This window comes from Rhipicephalus sanguineus, chromosome 2, assembly GCF_013339695.2.
Source record: "Rhipicephalus sanguineus isolate Rsan-2018 chromosome 2, BIME_Rsan_1.4, whole genome shotgun sequence".
NCBI lineage: Eukaryota > Metazoa > Arthropoda > Arachnida > Ixodida > Ixodidae > Rhipicephalus > Rhipicephalus sanguineus.
Window position 1 is genome coordinate 80,473,315 of NC_051177.1, and position 22,452 is coordinate 80,495,766.

A 22,452-nucleotide genomic window follows, 5' to 3' on the forward strand; every position below is an offset into this window, starting at 1 on the left:
ATGGCAGCTGTTTTCCGCGGGTCCACACCATCCTTGCTGATCACATGACCCAAGAACAAGAGCTCCTCGTACGCGAAGCGGCACTTTTCAGGCTTCAAAGTGAGTCCGGAGGTCTTGATTGCTTGAAGTACAGCTTCAAGGCGCCGAAGGTGTTCGTCGAAGTTTGAGGAAAACACTACGACGTCGTCCAAGTACACGAGGCACGTCTGCCACTTCAAGCCGGCCAGTACTGTATCCATAACCCGTTGAAAAGTCGCAGGTGCCGAGCAAAGACCAAAAGGCATGACCTTGAACTCAAACAGGCCGTCTGGCGTTATAAAGGCAGTCTTTTCTCGGTCTCTCTCGTCGACTTCTATTTGCCAGTAACCGGTCTTGAGGTCCATCGACGAAAAGTACTTTGCGTTGTGTAATCGATCCAGGGTGTCGTCTATCCGGGGAAGAGGATACACGTCCTTCTTCGTGACTTTGTTCAGGCGACGATAATCGACGCAAAAACGAAGAGTCCCATCCTTCTTCTTCACTAGCACCACGGGGGATGCCCACGGACTCTTCGACGGCTGGATGATGTCGTCGCATAGCATTTCGTCGACCTGTTTCTTCACGGCCTCCCGTTCCCGCGTCGAAACCCGGTAGGGACTCTGACGGAGTGGTCGAGCATTTTCTTCTGTTATAATGCGGTGCTTAGCAATGGGCGTTTGTCGGACCCCCGATGACGACGAGAAACAGTCCTTGTATTGCAGGAGCAGGGTTTTGAGCTTATCTTGCTTGACCTTCGGAAGGCTCGGGTTGACGTCAAAATCCCGTTCGGGACCTCTATTCGTCGAAGCAGGTTCGACAGCATCGAAGAGGGCGAAAGCATCGCTGGCGGCTACACATTCGTCGATGTAGGCAACCGTCGTACTCATGTTGAGGTGCCTATATTCGTGGCTGAAGTTTGTCAGCAGTACCTTTGCTTTACCGTCATGCAGCTCGGCGATACCTCTTGCGACGCAAATTTGACGATTCAGGAGTAGTTGCTGATCGCCGTCGATTACGCATTCAAGGTTCGCAGGTTTTTCGGTGCCGACGGAAATAATGACGCTGGAGCGTGGCGGAACGGTCACCTGCTCTTCTATCACCTTCAGTGCATGGTTCCCTGGCGTCGCGTGGGGCGGGAGCGCTTTGTCTGAGGTTAGTGTTATCGACTCAGACCTCAGGTCGATAACGGCGCCGTGGTCACTTAGGAAGTCCATTCCGAGTATAACATCCCTGGAGCAGTTTTGTAGGATTACAAAGCTCGCAGGATAAGTGCGGTTATTGATGGTGACTCTCGCCGTGCAGACACCAGTCGGCGTTATCAGGTGGCCTCCAGCTGTCCGGATTTCTGGTCCACTCCAAGCGGTCTTTACTTTCTTCAGCTTGGTGGCGAATGGCCCACTGACGACGGAATAGTCGGCTCCGGTGTCGACGAGAGCTGTGACGCTGTGGCCGTCGATAAGAACATCGAGGTCGCTTGTTCGTCGTCTTGCGTTGCGGTTAGGCCGTGGCGTCGGATCACGGCTTCGTCGATTTGTCCCGCTGTTTCGACGTTGCGTCGTCAGGTTTTCTTCGGGCCGCGAAGTTTCGTCGTGAGGGCTCCGTCCGGTTTGCGTCGTGTTCTGAAGGTCTCGTCGCGTTGTCGTCGTCGGCGGCCGCGGAGGATCTTCGGCAGTTCGTCGTACAGCAACCGCACCTCCATCGGTTGCTGCCCTTAGTTTCCCGGATACGGGCTAGGCGACCGGCCCCGGTTAGGGCCAGTGTACTGCCGGCGGTGCGGTGACATGTAGAGGCCGGGCGACGGCGAGCGGGAAGGTCGTCGTTCTTCCCACTGTGTTCCGGTGAGGTAGTCGTCGATGTCGCGAGGCCGTTCGCCTGGCTGCGGGCGCGGCGCGTTGACGGCGAATCCGCGTAGCCCCATCTGTCGATACTGGCATCGGCGGTATGTGTGGCCGGCTTCCCCGCAGTGATAGCAGAGCGGTCGGTTGTCAGGGGCACGCCAAACGTCGGTCTTTCGGGGGGCGCAGCGTTGTCCTGTCGGCGGGCGGTATGGCGTCGGTGGTGGTGGCGGCGGTGCCTGGCGGCGGAACTGCTGCGGCGGCGCGGCGTCTTGACGTGGGCGAGGAGGGGGGGCGTTGCGTCGGGATGCAGCAGCATAGCTCATGGCTTCCGGCTGAGCCTGCGGTGCTTCGGGAATTGCAAGCGATTGCCGGACTTCCTCGCGGACAACGTCGGCGATTGAATCCACTTGATGCTGCGGCGAAGGTAACAGTTTGCGCAGCTCCTCCCACACAATCGCTCTGATGTTGTCACGCAGGTCATCAGACTGCAGCGCCTGAACCTCCCCGTAGGTCGTCGTAGGAATGCGGCGGTTGTGCTGCCTAGTGCGGATTTCTAGTGCCTTTTCGAGTGTGGTGGCCTCCGAAAGGAATTCCGAGACCGTCTTCGGCGGGTTGCGCACAAGTCCGGCGAAGAGTTCCTCCTTCACTCCCCGCATCAGGAAGCGAACTTTCTTTTCTTCGGACATGGCTGGATCGGCATGGCGGAATAGGCGAGTCATTTCTTCGGTGTACAGTCCGACGTTCTCATTGGGGAGCTGTACACGGGTCTCGAGAAGGGTTTCAGCCCTTTCTTTCCGGATGACGCTCGTGAAGGTGTGGAGAAATCCGGTGCGGAAGAGGTCCCATGATGTTAGCGTGGACTCTCGATTCTCGAACCAGGTCCTTGCGCCATCTTCAAGGGCGAAGTAGACATGGCGTAGCTTCTCGTCGCAGTCCCAGTTGTTGAACGTGGAGACACGGTCGTATGCCTCCAGCCAGCTTTCTGGATCCTCGCATGGTGATCCGCGGAATGTCGGCGGCTCCCTCGGTTGATGCATGACGACCGTTGTAGGTGGCAGGGGGTCTGTCATCGTCTCGGCGGTAGATGTGACGGTCTTCGGCTGCCTGGCGTTTTCGGGAAGGAGCCCGTACTCTGGTTGTAGTCCCTTCTGCCGGCGGCTGGTCCGAGGATCCGGGTTGACCTTAGAGTCGTCTTCTTCGCGGCTTGGGCTTGGGTCAGCGCTCCGCGGTGGCGTCCGGATCATGAAGCAGCACCTCCACCAGATGTCACGTGGTCGTGACGTCGACGAAGACAGCAGTCGGCGTTTGCAGGATGAAACTGTTTATTTGGCCGAACTTGTGGCCGGAAAATGAGAACTAGAACTACAGCAATACACGCTGTACAATGATAGCGGCGAACAGGGCGTCGTCCGTCGATCAACTGACAAGCGGTCAAGTGCGTCGCTTTTTATACAGGTGCTATGGAACTTTCCAGCGATATCGCTGGTGGCGGCGTTATCTCTCGATAAAGCGGGAACATTCGCGTGCGGCGCTAAATCTTAACAAAACGATCTACTACAATCGAGAAGTCTCTCGAACACTGCTTCGCGGGCAGCGTCGAGCGTTGATAATCGCCCTTGCTGGTCAAACCCAAAAAACATCAAAATAGGACAAAAAGTGGGCGTGGCATTATGCTTATTCTCTGCTCAAAACTGCATATTCGTTTCTGAACGCTCTGTGGTGCCGGTCTGTCTTCATGTGACTGATATCATTTTGAAGAAGCCTACTCCTTAACCTATGAGTCAACCACACAAGTTAAAGTAAATGTTGGCCTACGGTATTTGGTTACGGATCTCCCGAGAAGCATTATTTTGCATATGAGAGGAATGCGTCTCTACTTGTTCCCGAGGTTGCCGTGCATGCATACGCATCCGACATGTTCTTCAGGAAAGGGAATATAAAACCAGTACCACTTTGTCGCTTGATCTGCGGTGGTGGTCTAGTGGTTATGCTGTTCGAATGCTGACCAGACAGAAGTTCACGGGATCGAATCCCGGCCGCGGTGGCCGCGTTTTAGATGGAGGCGACAGTGCTTAGATTTAGATTTAGCTGCACGTTAAAGAACCACAGGTGGCCCAAATTGCCTGAGCCATCCACAATATACGGCATCCCTCATAATCATATCGTGGTTTTTGGTGGTTAAACCTCAAAATTTATTACTATTACTTTATCTCTCACAGCCATTAACACATGTGCTCACATTCTCTTTTTATTTTCTGCGCACTTTTTAGCGCTATTATTCTTGTTTTTTCGTTGTTTTACCCTTCCCCAGCTCAGGGTTGCAAACATTAATATCTTACTCTGGTTGATGTTCCTGGCTCTCTCATTTCATTTTTCTATAAATCTGTTTCCATCTCGCTTTCTGCTATTAAACTCTTCTTGTCGCATATCGATTACCATCCGCAACCCTTACGGCATACTTGTGCTACTGTTCTAAAACACGAAGGCACTGCATGAGTACGCAGCGACTATTTGAAAAGAAGTATCTGAAAAAAAAAAGGATTTTATGTGGGCTCACACTGGTGATATCTGTTAATGACGCACGATAAAAACAGAGCGAGACCCACAGAACGCCGCATCGAGAACAATGGTAGTTCAGTCAGAGTCGCAAATCCACTGAGCGCCCTCGCGCAATACTACCTCGTGCAGCCAAGTGAAAGTGCAAACACGCTCCCGTTGTGCTTGTTCCAGCCTCGTCTCTGGTGTGAGCCGTCAGCGTTCGAATAAATGACGCCATTTCTTGCCGACAGGCCGCGTTTGCGCTTAAATGCATGCTACCTTCCCCGAAACCTTTGTTGCGCAAGCAAAGCGCACCGTGAATAAATTGAGCTCCCTCTGTAAACAAAGCCGGCGGCAAACAGTGGCACTCACTCACAAAGGGGTATTGCGACCACACCGTTCAAAACATGCCCGTCCACTTCGCGAGAACCGCTTTCGCTTTGCAAAATGGCAGTGCTTATTTCCACCACCAACCTTCTCCCCCCCCCCCCCCCCCCACACACACACACACATTTCCAGCACAAGGCATATGCTGAACGCTAATAAACTTTCTGTCACTCTTTGTTCCAGAGGCGCGTGGCAAGACGGATGGACGACAGATCTACGTAGCTCTGCGACTTATAAAAGGGCCACGTGGGAGTCTATAAAAAAAGCAGTAGGCCCACAGAAAGCTTGAAGAATTTATCCACCTAATCAACGTTACCTATTATGAACAGCAAAGTTCCACGTGTCGGTCCCTACAGTTTACAGAAAGTTCGTTGTTTTTTTTTTTCAGTTCTTTTCTTTCTGCTCCGCAACTTGGAGCCGATGAAGTCCGTATAACCTTTTTTTTTTCTTTTTTTTAATACAGTTTTACAGTCTTCCGCGTTTCCCGCGTCATCGGCTTTCGCAAAACACTTTCGTTTTTGCTCAGAGCTCTATAAATTCGCCTTCTCCATCACGCCAGGACGGCTTTATGGCCTCTAGCGGCTCCGTGACATAAAGGAAATGCTCGAGCACGGCTCTCAAGTGGCCTCCACGACAAAGAAAAAAAAAAGGAGAGAACGCAAGCTGTGCACTTCGGCCACCGTAGCGGAAAGACTTCGCGATGATTGTGTTGTCGCGGAGAAAGAGTCACCTCCGTTTCATTTTGGTGCTCACGCCCGCTTCCCTTTTGTCTACGCGTCACTTCTCGTTACCGGAGGGCATTCGGAGAGCCTGCACTGGCCCTTTTAGGCCGCCACTTCGGCGTCCTTACCTTCCACTGACTCGTCGCTCGATTCGCCGTAGAATTTACAGAGATTCAGTTGTGCACTCACCCTCCTCTGCTTTCCTCTATTAGATAGCTGACACTTTCATTTCCCACCCCAGATTTTGTTAGCGCTAAGGTGCCCGGACAAAACAAAACAAAGAAGAAAAAGCTCAGCGTTGCAACAAGAAAGTGTGCGCATAGTAGAAACAAACTGCCGTCTTTGGCATCTTAGAAGAACCCGCTTTCGCGCAGTTAGGAAGAAATGCACCCGCGTGAGCGCATGCGTGCACTCCAAGAATCTGATGTACGTACAAGGGCTAAGGTGCTCGGCTGCTGACTCGAAGGTCGGGGCTCCAGCGCGGTCCCGGCAATCGCATTTCGATACAGTGGAAATGCTAGAGGCCCGTGCGATGTCAGTGCAAGTTGAAGTGCACCAGATGGACGAAATTTCTGGAGCGCTCCACTTCGGCGTGCCTCATAATCATGTGGTTTCGGCACGTAAAACCCCAGATATTATTATTATTATTATTATTATTATTATTATTATTATTATTATTATTATTATTATTATTATTATTATTATTATTATTATTATTATCATCATCATCTTCTTCTTCTTCTTCTACTTTTAGAGCGTACGCTGTTATGAGCTCACAACAGCCGAGTTCAGTTTCGTTCCACCGGAAAAAGTTCCGTTCCGTTTCTGTTCCGGAACAAAAAAAAATGTTCCGTAACGGTTCGTAACGGTTTTTAATGCAAAAATTTGAAGTTAAAGTATTCATAAAACCATCGGATTTGTGATGAAGTGACCTGCCCTACTCCTATAAAAGGGGCACAGGGGTTCTTCCTACGTTCTTCAGAGGAGCGGAAGTAATTATACCACGAATTGCTGCCAACTAGCACAAACCAGTACCCTTCAAAGTCATAGTATTTATTTTGTCAAAAGTCAATTATGAATTTTTTTTAGCGGGCTCAATGCTTTCTGTCAAGGGAGTGAGCACGATCTCAGAAGCAGCACGTCATTGAGTGTTCTCTCTGATGTGCGAGACCGCTGTTTTTGTAAAAAAAATCGCCAGGCCTGGTGGGACAAGCAGCGCAATCACAGCGAAAGCTGGAAGAACGGCCTTTCTAGAGCCCATTGTAGAGTTTCTTAGGGCACCTAATACAAGTACACATACAAGGTACCCACTACGCCATAAAATATCGTAATTTTTCTGAAGTAGCGAAGCACCCACTGTGCCATTTTTCGTCATTCTTTGGAGAATCGTGGTACCCTCTACACATCTGTAAGGCATTATGTGAACTTTGTGCTGTGGCTGATGACGATGAAGAATTATGGCTGATCCTTTGTTATGGGTTGGAAGTAGTCGACGACCGACTCGTTGCGCAATTCGCATTGTGTGACGCCAGGTTCCTATTTTACTCTTCTTGCACGCTATATTACATATGTTAACACGATTCCTTGCCCGACATGACGCCTGTATACAGTAATTTTGCGAAGGAGTTACAAGCACCAGCGGAGCACTGTGGTGGAATACTTGACTGCCACGCAGAGGGCGTCGGTTAAAATCCAATCCGATCCTAAAAATTTTATTCTCATTTCATTTTTTTTCTTATTTCATGCGACAGCGGTTACGGGCACCGGCGGTGGCGGACAACTATGGCACGAGAACCGGATGTTATGATTTCATAAGAGCTTTCGCTGCAACAAACTTCAGCGCCGACAATGTCCTCTCCAGGCTGGCCTGCGTGGCAGGCGCGCAAAAGTCCACTAGCGTTAATATAAACATCTCTGGTTGCCACTGTTTTCGCTTTTCGCACAATTTCAACATATCTTTGCTATTGGAATTCCTGCCTGAAGTACGCACTAATAGTGTACCCTGAGATATGCATAACTGCTCACGTTGCATGACCCCAGTTGTTCAGGATTGTCAAGTTTTCTGTTGGACCGAAAAACGATTGAAAAAAAATTTTGGTTTCACCCCAAAACAAAATAAAAGGTAAAGTTTCGGTTACGTTTTCGTTCCAGTCAAAAATGTCGTTTTTTTTTAGTTTTTCTTTTTTAGTTTTCGTTCCGTTCCGACACACTGGTCGCAGCTATCACTCGCGATTTAAAAAAAAAAAGGCAGAAACTAGAGTTCGAGCCTGTCATACAACCGAGGACTGTTGCCTGTTTGACAGGTATTTTCCCACAAAGTCAGGCGAGTGCTAGAAACTCTTCCTGAAAGAAACCCTTTACAGGTGTCACATCGTGCAATGAGTCGCGTTAACAGACGTAACATTGCGTGCCAGGAGCATAGACTTGCACGAGGCGTTACACTGCGTGAATTGCGCAAAGAGTGTGCGGTTTAAAGCTGCCCATGCATTACTAAGGGCTGAGCTATAATTCATCAACATCCTCATCATCACAACCAGCTACATCATCAACTAAGTAGTATGCAGCTACGTAGGTGCACACATTGCCTTACAGACGCGTAGTGGGTTGTTCGCTACTTAGACAAATTATCAAGCATTATGGCTTAGAGAATTTACGACGAGCTCTAATGGAGGCATCGCATTCTTTATTCTCTGTACTGGAGCCTCATGGCTTGGAGGTTAGAAGACAACATATTGAATAAGCGTGTTTCATTTAGATTAGTGTTAAGGTATCAACTCTAAAAGAGTTTGCTGACCCAGTACACGCTCGAAAGTCATCATACTTATTTTACTGGTCCAACACCCAACCATGGTCATCAATACTGGGCGTTGGCATTGTGCTTGTGGTGGACAATACTGAAGTGTCAAGGCACCGTGACATGATGAGCCCTCTGCGCGGTGACCGGATGACCAACTTATCACTGATCTTAAACTGGGACGCATTGTGTCCACTTCAGGAGCTGCTCAGAAAGGAGATGACTGGAGCGCTGGCGCTGCGAAAGAAAATTAAGTCAGCACCTCAGGCTCATATTAAAAGCTATAGCCGCACTCGAAGCAATACCTGCTGATCCTGCGAGAAAATCTTTCTCATCTGCTGTAATGAAAACAGCAAGGCGTCCTTAAACAACCTTTATAGAAGTCTGGAATGTTGAGAATTGACGAAGTGAGGAACATTTAAGGCGGCGAAAAGTTTGAAAATGTGTTGGTAAAGAAATGCAGGAATAGTTTAAAGAGAATAGTTTCGGAACAATCGACAATCTTCCAATCTCGAACAAGTACACTAAAGGTTACCCTTACGACTGCTGTTAGCTTATCTGTGTAAAGCTTCGTGAAATTTTGTATTAGTAAGTGTGATAGTACAGGACACTGTACTCAAGCGGTACGGAAAGATAACTAGCGCTAGTCGCGTAAGTAGCCCGAGTCATAAAAATAGCTTCGCGTACATACTTTCAGATTATTCCTATAAAATTATTATCTAGTTTCTGCAGCAAATAACGAGAGACTTGATGAAACTGCGGCGAACGGCAAGCACTGAAAAAACTCGACTCGTATTTGCAGCCTCGCATTGCTTTTCTTTTTCTTTTTAAATTTAACACCTTACTACTTTTTTAAGTATTCCCGATGTATTTTGGTGACGTTCAGGGGCGTAGCCAGAAATTTTTTTCGGGGGGGAGGGGGGGGGGTTTAATCATACTTTATGTATGTTCGTGCGTGCGTTTGTATGTGCGCGTGTATATATACGCAAACTGAAAAATTTCGGGGCGGGTTTGAACCCCCCCCCCCCCGCCCCTGGCTACGCCCCTGGTGAAGTTCGTTTTGCAGTGCACCTTAACTGGCGCAATATGTACAGCTGTTATTTCCTCATGGTTTATGTGTTATTCGCCTAGACCTCAATTTCGCTTATTGTATTGCATTATGGAAGAAAAATAATGCAACACGAGCAATACGTTTCAGTCGTCCTGGTCACGTGTATATCAACCGTAGTGGTCACCCAATTTGGGAAACATAATTTCAGTACAAAAAAATGTTCACTCTTTAGAAATACAGTGTGAATGATTTAATTGTTGAAAAGAAATAGCACTTTAGCAAAGATTTGCAAACATTGAGGTATTCACAAAGTAGTCTTTGTCAATACCTGATTTTGAACAAAATGCTATCTAATCGAAACATACACATGCAAATTTAAAAATTTGTTTACGGGAGTAAAAAAATCGTTTCTTTTTTTCTTTTCTAATTTCTTTAATACTTCCGTTCTAGCCACGTGTGCCCTCGTCTCCATGTCTTCTTGCATTAGTGCGTCATCAATTTGGATGCTCTTCTTAGTCCTAGCTGGCGGTTACATGTCACTAGATAAAACGGCACAGTTAGACGTTACATCTCTTTACCATGAGCGGGTATTCTTATCTGAATACATGAGCGGGTATTCTTATCTGACTACTGTAGCATTCCTGTGAACGTTTAGCGTAACCAAGGTTCTTGAAAAGCTTAAGGGGCTTCCTTAATGTTATATAAAAAAAGTCACTTCAAGTTATTTCATAAGCACAGAATTCTGTCGTTACACTAATATGCACCGGCATCTCGATTACACCAGTTTTAAAACATTGATACTCCATTGTGCTGTATTTCAAAAGGAATCTGTTACTAGCATACTGAAGTCTAGCACAAGACACTGGCAAATGTGTTTCATAACTAGTGACTTAATATTTGGTGTGCGTGGGCGGAGTTTTTCTCGTCTACTTTTGGTAGAACGCTCCAAGTAATGAGTCGAAGCGCTTCAGTCACCGCAACGCTAAAGAAGGTACCTCCGATGCATGGGACCTGTGCTATCTATACGCAAAGAAACATAAATGTCGTAGATAAGACAAATGCGAAATAAAAAGCCAGAGAGAAGCTGATACCGTTCTCTATAAATTATTACAGACCTGTCGCTGAAGCGCGTAACGTGTTATAAAATAGGGCGAAAGAGTAGTTTCAATGAATCAGTCTTTTCGAACGCGAGCAGGGTCTGCAGCGATTGAGAGCTTTTGAAGTGCAGCGAACGTAATTTGTACAGATGGCTCGGAGAACGGCGAGGAACTCTGAAGGCCGAGGGGCCAATGGGAGACTAACGCCTTCGGTAGCTCCTGGAGCGTTAGTCAAATGAACAAGAATACGACAAGTGCAAAAAAGGTTCTGGAAATAATGTGTCAACTCGAACGAAAAATATAAAGGACCCTCCATCGAACGGAAGTTTGGCAGTGCATATTCGCTGCGTCGGGCACGGGAGCGGCCCAGATGAGTTCTCGTAGTAAACGAGGCGTGCTGAGTGCTTCGTGCCGGGAGATGTCAGAGCAACCTTTTGTTAACTTTCTGATGTAGTTTTTGTAGTTCTTTTTTTTTCCTGCGCCAGAAGTTCTAGGTGGTTCAGGCAAGAAAGATACAGCGAGTAGGATGCGACTTGAAGAAAATTTAGAAGCGCGGAAGTGCGTGCAATACTAAATTGCGTGTGAGGAGCTAGTTGCGAAAAAGAAAAAAAAAATGAGGAGAAAGAAATGCTTCGAAAAAAAATTGCATTTCAGCTCAGGGAAAAGGGAATGTCTCTGCGAAATACAAAGAATATCAAGAACGGCACGGCTGCGAATGCGACAGCGTAAAACGTGCAATGAGCATGGAATTTAAGCTAGGATGGTGCTAAAAATGGAATTGAAAGAAACGAGCAAACGAAAGGAAAAAGAACGTCAAACTATCTTAGAGTCACGGTTGCTTTAACGATGCGTGTTGTCATCGTTTGTTACAAAAAATCTCAATCGGAAATTAAATGTGATTGAGTTGGAGCAATATAGGAGCACAAATCTATATTTGAACCATGTTCTTCAATAGTGCCACGCGCGCTATTTTTTTGTATTTCTATGTAACCGGTCCGTTACACGTATACATAGCCACTTGCCTTTCGCAAACCACGCCGGAATGTTTGGAAGGCTTCCACATTATTTTGGAATATTCTGGTAGGCTTGAGCGCGCAAACGCGAACGGTTGAACTTATTCTGAAACTAGCGCGGCCATCAGCGATAAGACCCGAATGTTCGATGCCTCACGTATAAATGCCGGCGCGCCTAACCGCAGATCAGGTTACCGACGGTCGACGCTCTCTTCGCCGCTATCAGGGTACAGCGTTATTTGGTTGTACACTGGCTTTTCATTTCCCGGCACAGGTTCGCCCAAATAAAGAGTTTAGTCTTGAACACTCCGACTGCTGCCTTCATCAACGTCACGACCACGTGACAGTACTACCCCCTAATTGGGAGTGCAGTTTTGCCTAGTTTGATGTGGTCCGTTGTAAAATCTATGCAAACCTAGCTTGCACAGTGTTTTGCAGGCTGTTCGTGACACTGCTCGAGAGATTCTGTTCTTAACGAACATTCCATGTCTTTTTCTGGATGAGGGCCCCACATACAATACTTTAAGTGTTTTGTGAAATCCATGCATGTGAACGGTAATCAGTCAAGTATGCTGATGGTGCCAACGACAAAAAGGGCCTGCAATGTAGGCACGCAGACGAAGAAACTTTTTATGAATGGGGTCCATATTTCTCACATATATTTGCCCACTGCAAGCTATCTTTGAGAATGCCTTCTTTGTTTTCACTAAAGTGACAAGAAGGCAGTGGCTTGCACGCAGAAGATGCCGTATAGTGTCGGTGCCGTTGACGCCATGTCTATTGCGTTCCGCAAACAGCTGCAAACGTGCTATAAGGTCAACGTGCTATTGCATAGATGTCTATAAGTCTATAGTAAGAACATGGCGTCACATGATTCTGTAGGCATAATATTACAGTTTGTGTTCTTACAACGTTGTACAAATACTCTAAATATGAAGTACAACTAAGAGCAGTGCATTCTTAAACACGTCCCAGGTAAAGTGTTACCTATAGCCATGAAACCAGACGGAAATGTCTGGTTCCCTGGATATATCTAGCCCTTTAGGTGGGACTTGATTAAGATTGTAGTAAAAGGTAGCTCATTGTTTACGCTGTCCAAGATTGTGATGGAAAGAGCTTCAAGAGATTTGGGCTGTTTCACGTTTAACTTTTTGTTTCAGTTTTATTACCGCGAGCCAGTACAACGCTTCTCATATTCTTTCATCTCCTGTGATCGGCTTAACCGTAGCAAAAATTATACTCTGGGAAAACCGAAGCCAGAATGGGAATTCCGCTTTTGCCAGACACACTTTCTTTCAGCGAAGAGCACTGCTGAGACAGATTTGTGCGAGCTCCCAACCAAACGCTCGAAACTTCGCTGCGAGCGATGGAAAGGCCATGGCGGGGATAACCAGCCTGCCACTTTAGCAACCGTCTCACAAACACGGCAAAAGAGGCGGCTCTTTCGGGGCTGGGGCTCTGGGAAAGCTCACCCTTTCGACCGAGAGATACGGTTCATCCGAGCATTCATCGCTAGCCCACCCCACCACACACACTTTCTCTACCACTCTGGTAGAGAAAGCTGCTCCCTTCGCTTCCATCACCGCTGCAGCTCCTTGAGCACAGGGGAGGTGGCCGCGACAAGGTACCTACACAAGGCATCGATTCGGCGCTCTCGTTTTCGCGGCCGTGGGGCCAGCGCCGTTCGTCTTCCATCTCTCGGAAACCTCGCTCCTTGTACCGGCCGGGCCGTGCTCATTTGTACCTCCCCTTCCATTTTTACCCCCCCCCCCCCTTTTTTTTTTCCTCCAGAGTTCCGCGTCACGTCCGCGTCGAGAGGGGAAGGCCTGCTAGAGTGGGTCCGTCGGCCCGCGCTCGCTCTGAGACAGAAAGGGTGGGGGAGGCTCCGAGATGCTGCAGCAAGCCGCAGCGGCAGCATCTCGCAGTGGGAATAAGAAACCAGCGGTGCAAGGCAGTCAGTGGAGCGCAGCGAGTGAGAGAGAAAGCGGGGGCTGAGTGAGGGCAGTGTGGAAGCGGCCGGTTCCGCGGTGTCCACGGGACTTGGGCGGATCCTCCCCCAACTTCCATTCCCGATTCTCCCTTCTTGCTTCCTTTCCCACCCTGGGCTGGCTGACGGGAGGCTCCGTCGCCATCCCGGGGTGAGCGAAGCGTCGCTCGCGAGCGCCGTTGGTGTTTGCTTTGACGTCGACGCTCGCCGCGAACTCGCATCACGCTCGACCGAATCGCAGAGCGTGGCTCCGGCCGTCCCGATGACGGGCGGCCCTGCCATCCCTCTTCGCTCTATCTGACGCGGGGATGGCGGCCGCCCAGGGGAAGATGTGGCGAACGAAGGGAAAAGTCTCTGGTTCACTCGAGGCCAGCGCGCCTGATACGAGCTGTCGCGCGGAGAGGTCGATGGCATACGACGACATCGACGTTTTAGCGTAGAGCTCGAGTGTCGACTGCTGATGTCTCCGCGAGTCTTGGTTATATTTGGAGAGCTAGGCGCGGGGAGCCTAGCACGACTGACAAATCTGTGAAGAGGCAGTGCTCATGGACTTCGCGCTAGCATTTCCATCTGCTGTAGATGAAAATACGTATACAGACGGGGTAGGAGTTGTCTCGCGTAATATGTGATAGTTGACGTTAACTATTGCCTTCTTTCTAAGCACGTGGCTTTAAATATTGCTTTTATTCTAGTTTGGATGTGCTGCCAGTGCAGAAAATTGCAGTCGTGCGCACCAAGTGTTTTCTATGGCGCTATCTTGCACTATGTGGGTCGTTGCTCACATACCGCTGTAAACATTGGCTTTAACGCGCATTTCAATTAGTTTTGTTACATGCTACTTTTACCCTTGTCTCCGCTTTGTTGCAGAATCATAAAGAGGATGCGGACATTTATTGTGACGATACTCCAGGCTTAGTAAGACTGGCATCACGGGTGAAACACTACAATTTCCTGAAAGACACATAATTCTTTTTTAAATTTCTTAGCAGTTTTATGCGAATTATTTTACAGTATCCGCTTTGCATGATTTCGTTGTAAGCGGGTGAGATCTTGTCACGACAACGCGAGGTGGGTGACATTGTGAAGATTCAGTTACACAGCTCGGTATCCAAATTTTCCGTTTCATATGTGGGATTTCCTCGATACCAATGGTAAATTGGTCTACTGGTTTTTGAGTACTTCAGAGCTTCCTGGCGACGCACGCCACATTTTGTTGGTCGAAACTGAGTGCCTTGAACAGATTCGGCCGGTTCTTTCAGATCATAGCCGCCCTGTGGCTCAGAGCGTTCAGGCGCGCTCTCACCTTTGACCTCTGAACGAGACCCAAGTCGGGCAGAGTTCCGGTCATGTTACTCCTGCAGCTTACATTACTACCATGACATCAGTGTGGTGGCATATGTGCTGCCACACTGATGAAACAAACGAAATGCGCATGCGCCTTGTTTGCTTTCTACAGAAGACGCACTGACGTGTTTCCTTTCATGCTTTCCGCTTAATCTTAAGGCGCTTTCCCTGAGTCGGATCAAGAGCGGACTCAGCAACGTTGTAATCCGAGTCCGATTGATCTCGGTGGCGACTAGACGAATATACTATAAGTCTTGTTAGTTTAGAACTAAGACAACCAATTCCATCCCACATCTCCCGTCACCGCTACTCATCTCACCTAAAAGTGTTCGTGTAATGTTCTTCAAAAGCGCCATGTTTACTACAATTGACGTCTGATACCCTAGCCACACGAGCACAAGAAATGACATTGGATATATATATGTTGCAGAATCATTATATATATATATATATATATATATATATATATATAATGTGCCTCATTGACTGTAACGGTGTGATTTTTCTTCTCTTTTACACTATCTGCACTGTCTTTACGACCTTAAACACTTTAATCCCTCTTTGGGATAAGTGCTTTTTACTCCGAACTCAACAAACATTCGTCTCTCACTCGCAGTGTTATTGAGTGGCCCGCTGGCTGTGCCCCACGGCACATTCCTCGCCTGGGCCTCGTCTTCGCACGGTGCCGGTAGCAGCAACAACAACAACGGAATCAGCGGCAGCAACGTGCAGGGTCCGCAACTTACGAGCGAGCTACCGTCTCGGTTGCTCTTCTCCAACTCGTCTGGAGGCAGCCTGCCGTGTTCCGCCACGGGTCAGCCGGCACCGACGATTCGCTGGCTCACCGAGGACGGCGACGAGGCAGCCGACGTGCCCCGACTCAGACACGTGCGTCAAGGAGACGGATCCCTGGTGTTCCTGCCCTTCCGCGCCGACCAGTTCCGCCGGGACGTGCACGAGGCTCGCTACCGGTGCTCGGCAAGCAACGCCATAGGCACGGTGATCAGCCCACAAGTCCACGTCACCGCTGGTGAGTGGAAACGTCTGTTGGCGCGCAGTTAGTGGAAAGCAGGGAACGGAATATGCCTTTCCTGCCTATGGGCATGCATATATAGTAGTCTATGAAAGATAAGACCAGGGGTTGGCAACGTTTTTAGACGAAGGGCCAAAAGTGTCATGAAGCCGACACGGCGGGGGGCCGTATGGCAGAATTGGAAAAGGGGGTGAGGGGAGTGTTGCAGTCACAGAAAAAAATTCGGTATATGGCTTACACTGTACAAACCCGACATGCACTTGAAGATTCTTGGATGAAGGTCCTTCCTTTTTTTTTGGACCTGTACAGGAAACAGAATTGAAGACATTATCTGGCTAAGTGTGAAGATGGGGGACTGGGGGACAATGTCAACTGCAAGCCACCAAGCTCTGTTCGTCTCTAACCCTATTTGATGTCAAAACTGCCATATCGGCCTTCAAGTAGGAAGTGACATGGGAAAGGTGGAGGTTCTGATGCCGTGCTGGAGGCCGCATAATACTGCCCTGCGGGCCACAGGTTGCCCACCCCTGGATAAGACGATGACCTTAGAAACTACTCCCACCAGGCTCTTTGCGAGTAGTGCCTTCACAATCAACTTTAAGATCGTTTGACGATGAATACACTCTAAGAAAAAAAAAGAGTATGTGTGAGTCCCTTCGGAGAGTCCTGACTTGCCACGTATGACTCTCTTTAAAGAGACATGTCAACTCTCTTGTGGGTCACGACTTTCTTTAAGAAGAGACACGTTAACTCTCTTGTGGGTCACACGACTATCCGAAGAGAGTGCAATGATCTCCATAGAGAGTTGACGCGCCTCATTAAAGAGATTCATATACGCGGCACTTCAGGACTCTCCGAAAGGAGTCAAAGGACTGTCCTTTTTTTTAAGAGTGTAAGGCAGGTTCTCATTAAAAAAATTCAGACTCCGCTGCTGTTGAAGAAAAGGCGAGGACGCCGATCCCAAGAGAAAAACAATGTATTAAAGTTTAGGCGTCCAGAACGGGAGATTTGTTCACTAATATTACTGTGAATAACGCTCCCGTTCTGTGTGCCGAAACATCAATACACTGTAGTTTTGTTGTGGCCGGAGTCCTCGCCTTTATTCACTGTTTATTCCTGACCATGCGGGTGTCTGTCGAAGCCTTCATTTCGGATTACGCTGTTGGAAATTGTGTACAGTGCGGTTCCGCTTCAATTGTACTTACTACTATCAATCTATCAACCTATCCTTTATCTGGTATTTCAATCTATCCTCCAATCTATCCTTTATCTGGTAACTGACATTTAGAAGTTAAGCAAGAGTTTATTACGACTACTACAACGTGGATACATCGTTTTCTGCAGTGTACGGTGTAATATAGCTAAGTTCAATGAATGTGCGCCCATGGTGATACACACATTACTTAATCTGTTTTTCTGGAAATATCGGAAATATATGTGGAAATGCGCGGTGGCTCATTCGACTGCGGATCGCTCGAACTGAGAAACTTTATATTTCCTATTATGCATTAGTTAAGCATAGCATGAAGCGTATAGATGGAAAACCCGCATTTATCCTGAAGCTCCTCTCTGATTAGGTCCACTACGTTTTGTGGTGTCAAGAACCAAGTCGTTCCTATTCAGATGGAGCTTCTCTTTTCCATTGTTACTAAGACAGTGGATAAATGCTGGATATTGGGTTGGCATCGCCGTTTGATCCATTGATTCATATCCTTCCATCTCATTCAGCTGACGACGGTGGGAGTTGTAATGATGAGACTACCGCAATTTTTGTGGTCATCAGAATAAATTGCTACACCCAGTTTTGTTATTGCCAAAGCGTGAAGAAGAAGAAGTTCTCTACATGGCTCAGCTGACAGTGAGTGAGTGAGTGAGTGAGTGAGTGAGTGAGTGAGTGAGTGAGTGAGTGAGTGAGTGAGTGAGTGAGTGAGTGAGTGAGTGAGTGAGTGAGTGAGTGAGTGAGTGAGTGAGTGAGTGAGTGAGTGAGTGAGTGAGTGAGTGAGTGAGTGAGTGAGTGAGTGAGTGAGTGAGTGAGTGAGTGAGTGAGTGAGTGAGTGAGTGAGTGAGTGAGTGAGTGAGTGAGTGAGTGAGTGAGTGAATAAACGTTTATTAGGTCCAGCAAAACGCGATTAATCGCGCACCCGGCTAAACAGGTGCCACTTAGCCAATGTGACTTTGAGAGGCAAGCCGTTAGGAGCGTTTTTTTTCTTTTAACTTCAGGCTGCCTAGTTGGGGCTGCGAGATTACATGAGGCAGTACGGCAGTTTTTTCGCAGGAAAGAAAAATGAGGAGCAGCTTTGGTGAAGTGGACAAGCTTAGTTGAGCTGAGTGCGTTGTTCAACTGTCCTTATTAATTCAGGTTAAAGCTCTGACGGGAACGGATTTCCTACTTCTGGTGTCGGAAATAAAGCATTGTCTATAGTTCACGTCCTGGCATGGGTTCGGCCGTTACTTGTGCCAGCTGAGCGCATGGAGGCTTCATCGCAATGAAACCACTCCGTCACGTCGTCCCGTGCATCACCTTTTTTCTTTATTTCTTAGTGCCTCTGTCTATGCTCTATCAAAGACCATGTACTGTTGTCTCTGCGGCCGACGCTCGCACATCTCCCTGCTCGGGAGTCGGATTTCCCCGCAAGTGCCATCAGGCTGTCGACGAGGCCTAGCTTTCCGCGGGATGCTGCAATTAGCTGATTGCGTTGCGCTGTGTACTGGCATAATCTCTGAACGCGGCCCAGTTACCAATTAGTGCTAGCGTGTTTCTGAGAAAAAAAAAAGCCGGCAGATCCCACGCATTGTGGGAATCGATGTAATGCGAAGCAGCCAGCAAAGAGCTGCATACATCGTCTTGTATGTCATTGAGGAAAATGCGTGTCATGGTTTTCATGTTAACTCCTATTATTTATGTTCGTCACACAGTAACGTCGCGCAATACCAACTTGGGGGTCGATCAACCTAGAGAAACGGCCGCCAGCACACCATGAGCGTGGCACGTAAGTCATGCTGTACATGACATGTGTGTCATGACTTTCATGTTAACTCGTGTTATTTATGTTCGTCACACAGTCACGTCGCGCAAGACCAATTCCGGGGTAGATCTAGCTAGCGAAACGGCCACCAGCGCGCCATGAGCGTGGCACGTAAGTCATGCTGTACATGACATGCGTGTCATGATTTTCATGATAACTCGTGTTATTTATGTTCGTCACACGATCACGTCAGAAGAGACCAATATTGGTGTATATCAATCTAGCGAAACGGCCGCCAGCGCCCCATGAGCGTGGCACGTAAGTCATGCTGTACATGACATGCGTGTCATGATTTTCATGATAACTCGTGTTATTTATGTTCGTCACGGTCATGTCGCAAGATACCAATTTCGGTGCATATCAATCTAGCGAAACGGCCGCCAGCGCCCCATGAGCGTGGCACGTAAGTCATGCTGTACATGACATGCGTGTCATGATTTTCATGATAACTCGTGTTATTTATGTTCGTCACGGTCATGTCGCAAGATACCAATTTCGGTGCATATCAATCTAGCGAAACGGCCGCCAGCGCCCCATGAGCGTGGCACGTAAGTCATGCTGTACATGACATGCGTGTCATGATTTTCATGATAACTCGTGTTATTTATGTTCGTCACGGTCATGTCGCAAGATACCAATTTCGGTGCATATCAATCTAGCGAAACGGCCGCCAGCGCACCATGAGCGTGGCACGTAAGTCATGTTGTACATGACATGCGTGTCATGATTTTCATGTTAACTCGTGTTATTTATGTTCGTCACACAGTCACGTCACAAGATACCAATTTTGGTGTATATCAAGCTAGCGAAACGGCCGCCAGCGCACCATGAGCGTAGCATGTAAATCATGCTGTACATGACATTCATGTCATGATTTTCATGTTATGACTTATCATTTATGTTCGCCATACAGTCACGTCGCGCAAGACCAATTCCGGGGTAGATCTAGCTAGCGAAACGGCCACCAGCGCCCCATGAGCGTGGCACGTAAGTCATGCTGTACATGACATGCGTGTCATGGTTTTCATGATAACTCGTGTTATTTATGTTCGTCACACGATCACGTCGGAAGAGACCAATATTGGTGTATATCAATCTAGCGAAACGGCCGCCAGCGCCCCATGAGCGTGGCACGTAAGTCATGCTGTACATGACATGCGTGTCATGATTTTCATGATAACTCGTGTTATTTGTGTTCGTCACACGGTCACGTCGCAAGATACCAATTTCGGTGCATATCAATCTAGCGGACGGCCGCCAGCGCCCCATGAGCATGGCACGTAAGTCATGCTGTACATGACATGCGTGTCATGATTTTTATAATAACTCGTGTTATTTATGTTCGTCACACGGTCACGTCGCAAGATGCCAATTTTGGTGCATATAAAGCTAGCGAAACGGCCGCCAGCGCACCATGAGCGTGGCACGTAAGTCATGTTGTACATGACATGCGTGTCATGATTTTCATGTTAACTCGTGTTATTTATGTTCGTCACACAGTCACGTCACAAGATACCAATTTTGGTGTATATCAAGCTAGCGAAACGGCCGCCAGCGCACCATGAGCGTAGCATGTAAATCATGCTGTACATGACATTCATGTCATGATTTTCATGTTATGACTTATCATTTATGTTCGCCATACAGTCATGTTACGCCATACCAATTTTGGTGCACATTCGATTAACCAAGCGACCAGGAGAGCACAAAGTCGTAGGCGGCTAGATAGATAGATAGATAGATAGATAGATAGATAGATAGATAGATAGATAGATAGATAGATAGATAGATAGATAGATAGATAGATAGATAGATAGATAGATAGATAGATAGATAGATAGATAGATAGATAGATAGATAGATACGGTCAAAGTCGCAGAAGTTCGCTAAGAAATGCTTCGCATTTAAAAAAGAAGGCATGCGGCGCGGATGGCTCAAGCCAGGTCGTAGCCGTTTCGTCAATAGCGTGCAGGCGCTCCTTCAGGGAGGCCCCGACATTTCGGTACCTGTCATAATTTCATTAGGAAGCTATTCGTAATGCAATGTATGAAAGTGAGCTCTATTGCGGCTTTACTGCATCTGACAGCAGTTTGCCGTCGCGAACTTCCTGGAATATGTCGTAGCGAAACTCTTGGAACGGCATGAAAATGGAACTCCCACATCAAGGCGTCTAGAGAGAGAGAGAGAGATGTACGATAGCAGAAGGAAACTCAGAGAGATTAACCGGACGAAAAGAAAGCAGCAGAGCAGGGACCGTATTCTGTAATTATCTTCTTTGGAGATAGTTTTAAACTATCTCTTTTACGGTGTGCCGATGGCTGATTAAGAGAAAGCGTTTCAAGCAGTGGCTTCTATCCCTGGACACGTGAGACGCTATGTCAGGCGAAGCGAGACTTGTCGCCGAAAGTGTTCATCTCAGGATACGGCCCGAGAGCATAATAGCCTCCCTGCCTCCCTGAGTGTGCTGTAGCATAAATATGTCGTAGCAATTGTGATGTCTCGACAAATGTGGGCGGGTGTGCATGAAGAGGCCTTGCCTATGCATTTATCCAAGTTACGTTTCTATTTGGAGTCGCACTCTTTTCGCACCTGCGCGTGTTCATGCTTTCGCGTGCTTTCGACGCACTTTTAGCAAGGTACCTCCAAAGTGGGAGAACTCAGCCTATATTGATTCAATGAATTGCGTGATCAATGGCGGGATCTGACCTCTCCTCTCGTTTTCAGAAAAACAACCTAATGTCGCCAACCAATTGGTCACAATAGCGCGCGTTCTTGTAAAACATTCCCTGCAACTTTTTGAACGTGGTAAAAAAATGTTTCCGATCGGCAGTCTCGACCCTTGCGAACATGTGTGCTAAACATTGTAGCGCAGCACGTGGCGTGAAAATTACAATTTATTTTCAATTTCAGCTAATAATCACTCGCTCTTCTTTCGACAAATGATGTCATATACCCAAAAGCACATGCATACGGCCTTTGGCTGATTTGAGCGTCGTGAGCTGCACAGTTACCGCGGCCGCCGCGGTGTGCCGCGACGTGCCAGACCCGCACTCTTTAGTGCAAGAACTCCACTACTGAATTACAACTGAAAGTACGCCGGGCGTTCAAAGAAAAGGAGAAAGCGCCCAAGGTTGTAACGCGCGCTGACGTACGAACGTAACGTCTTGCCCCCTCGTCATCCCACCACTCTGCTTGATTCTTTGGGGTGTAGTGCAGTCCAACTAAATGCAGGGTTGTTTTTATACTTTGCCATGATCGATATGCGGCCGCATAGGCGGGATGGCAGCCGCAACCTTCTGATCGTCGCCTCATCGCCGTTGCCAATAACTAACCGAGGTGGACGGAATTGTTGTCTTAATATATAAATGTTTCGAGTATCTACACGTGGCCGTTATGCGAAACGCTACGTTAATATTCATATTTCGCGCCGCCTTTGTCACCGTCGACAACAAGCCAATACAAAAATCCGCGCATACAATAGCGCCGCTTCCATGCATGCGGCTACCATCCCTTATAGCAGAGGGGAAAACAAACCTGATCGTGAACGCGTTTTTGATGTTTGTGCAAAACCAAATCGTTTCTTGGAACTTATTTGTCCCGAGGC

General features: G+C 47.9%; 1 protein-coding gene across 1 annotated transcript in view; it reads left to right on the forward strand.

Annotated features, from left to right (window-relative positions):
- The window catches only part of LOC125756260 (Down syndrome cell adhesion molecule-like protein Dscam2), a 194,380-nt gene that overhangs the window by 34,581 nt on the left and 137,347 nt on the right, over positions 1 to 22,452 (forward strand). The window contains exon 2 of the mRNA XM_049412869.1: positions 15,406 to 15,819. Coding sequence (XP_049268826.1) covers positions 15,406 to 15,819 — 414 coding nt within the window. The remainder of the gene's footprint in view (positions 1 to 15,405; positions 15,820 to 22,452) is intronic.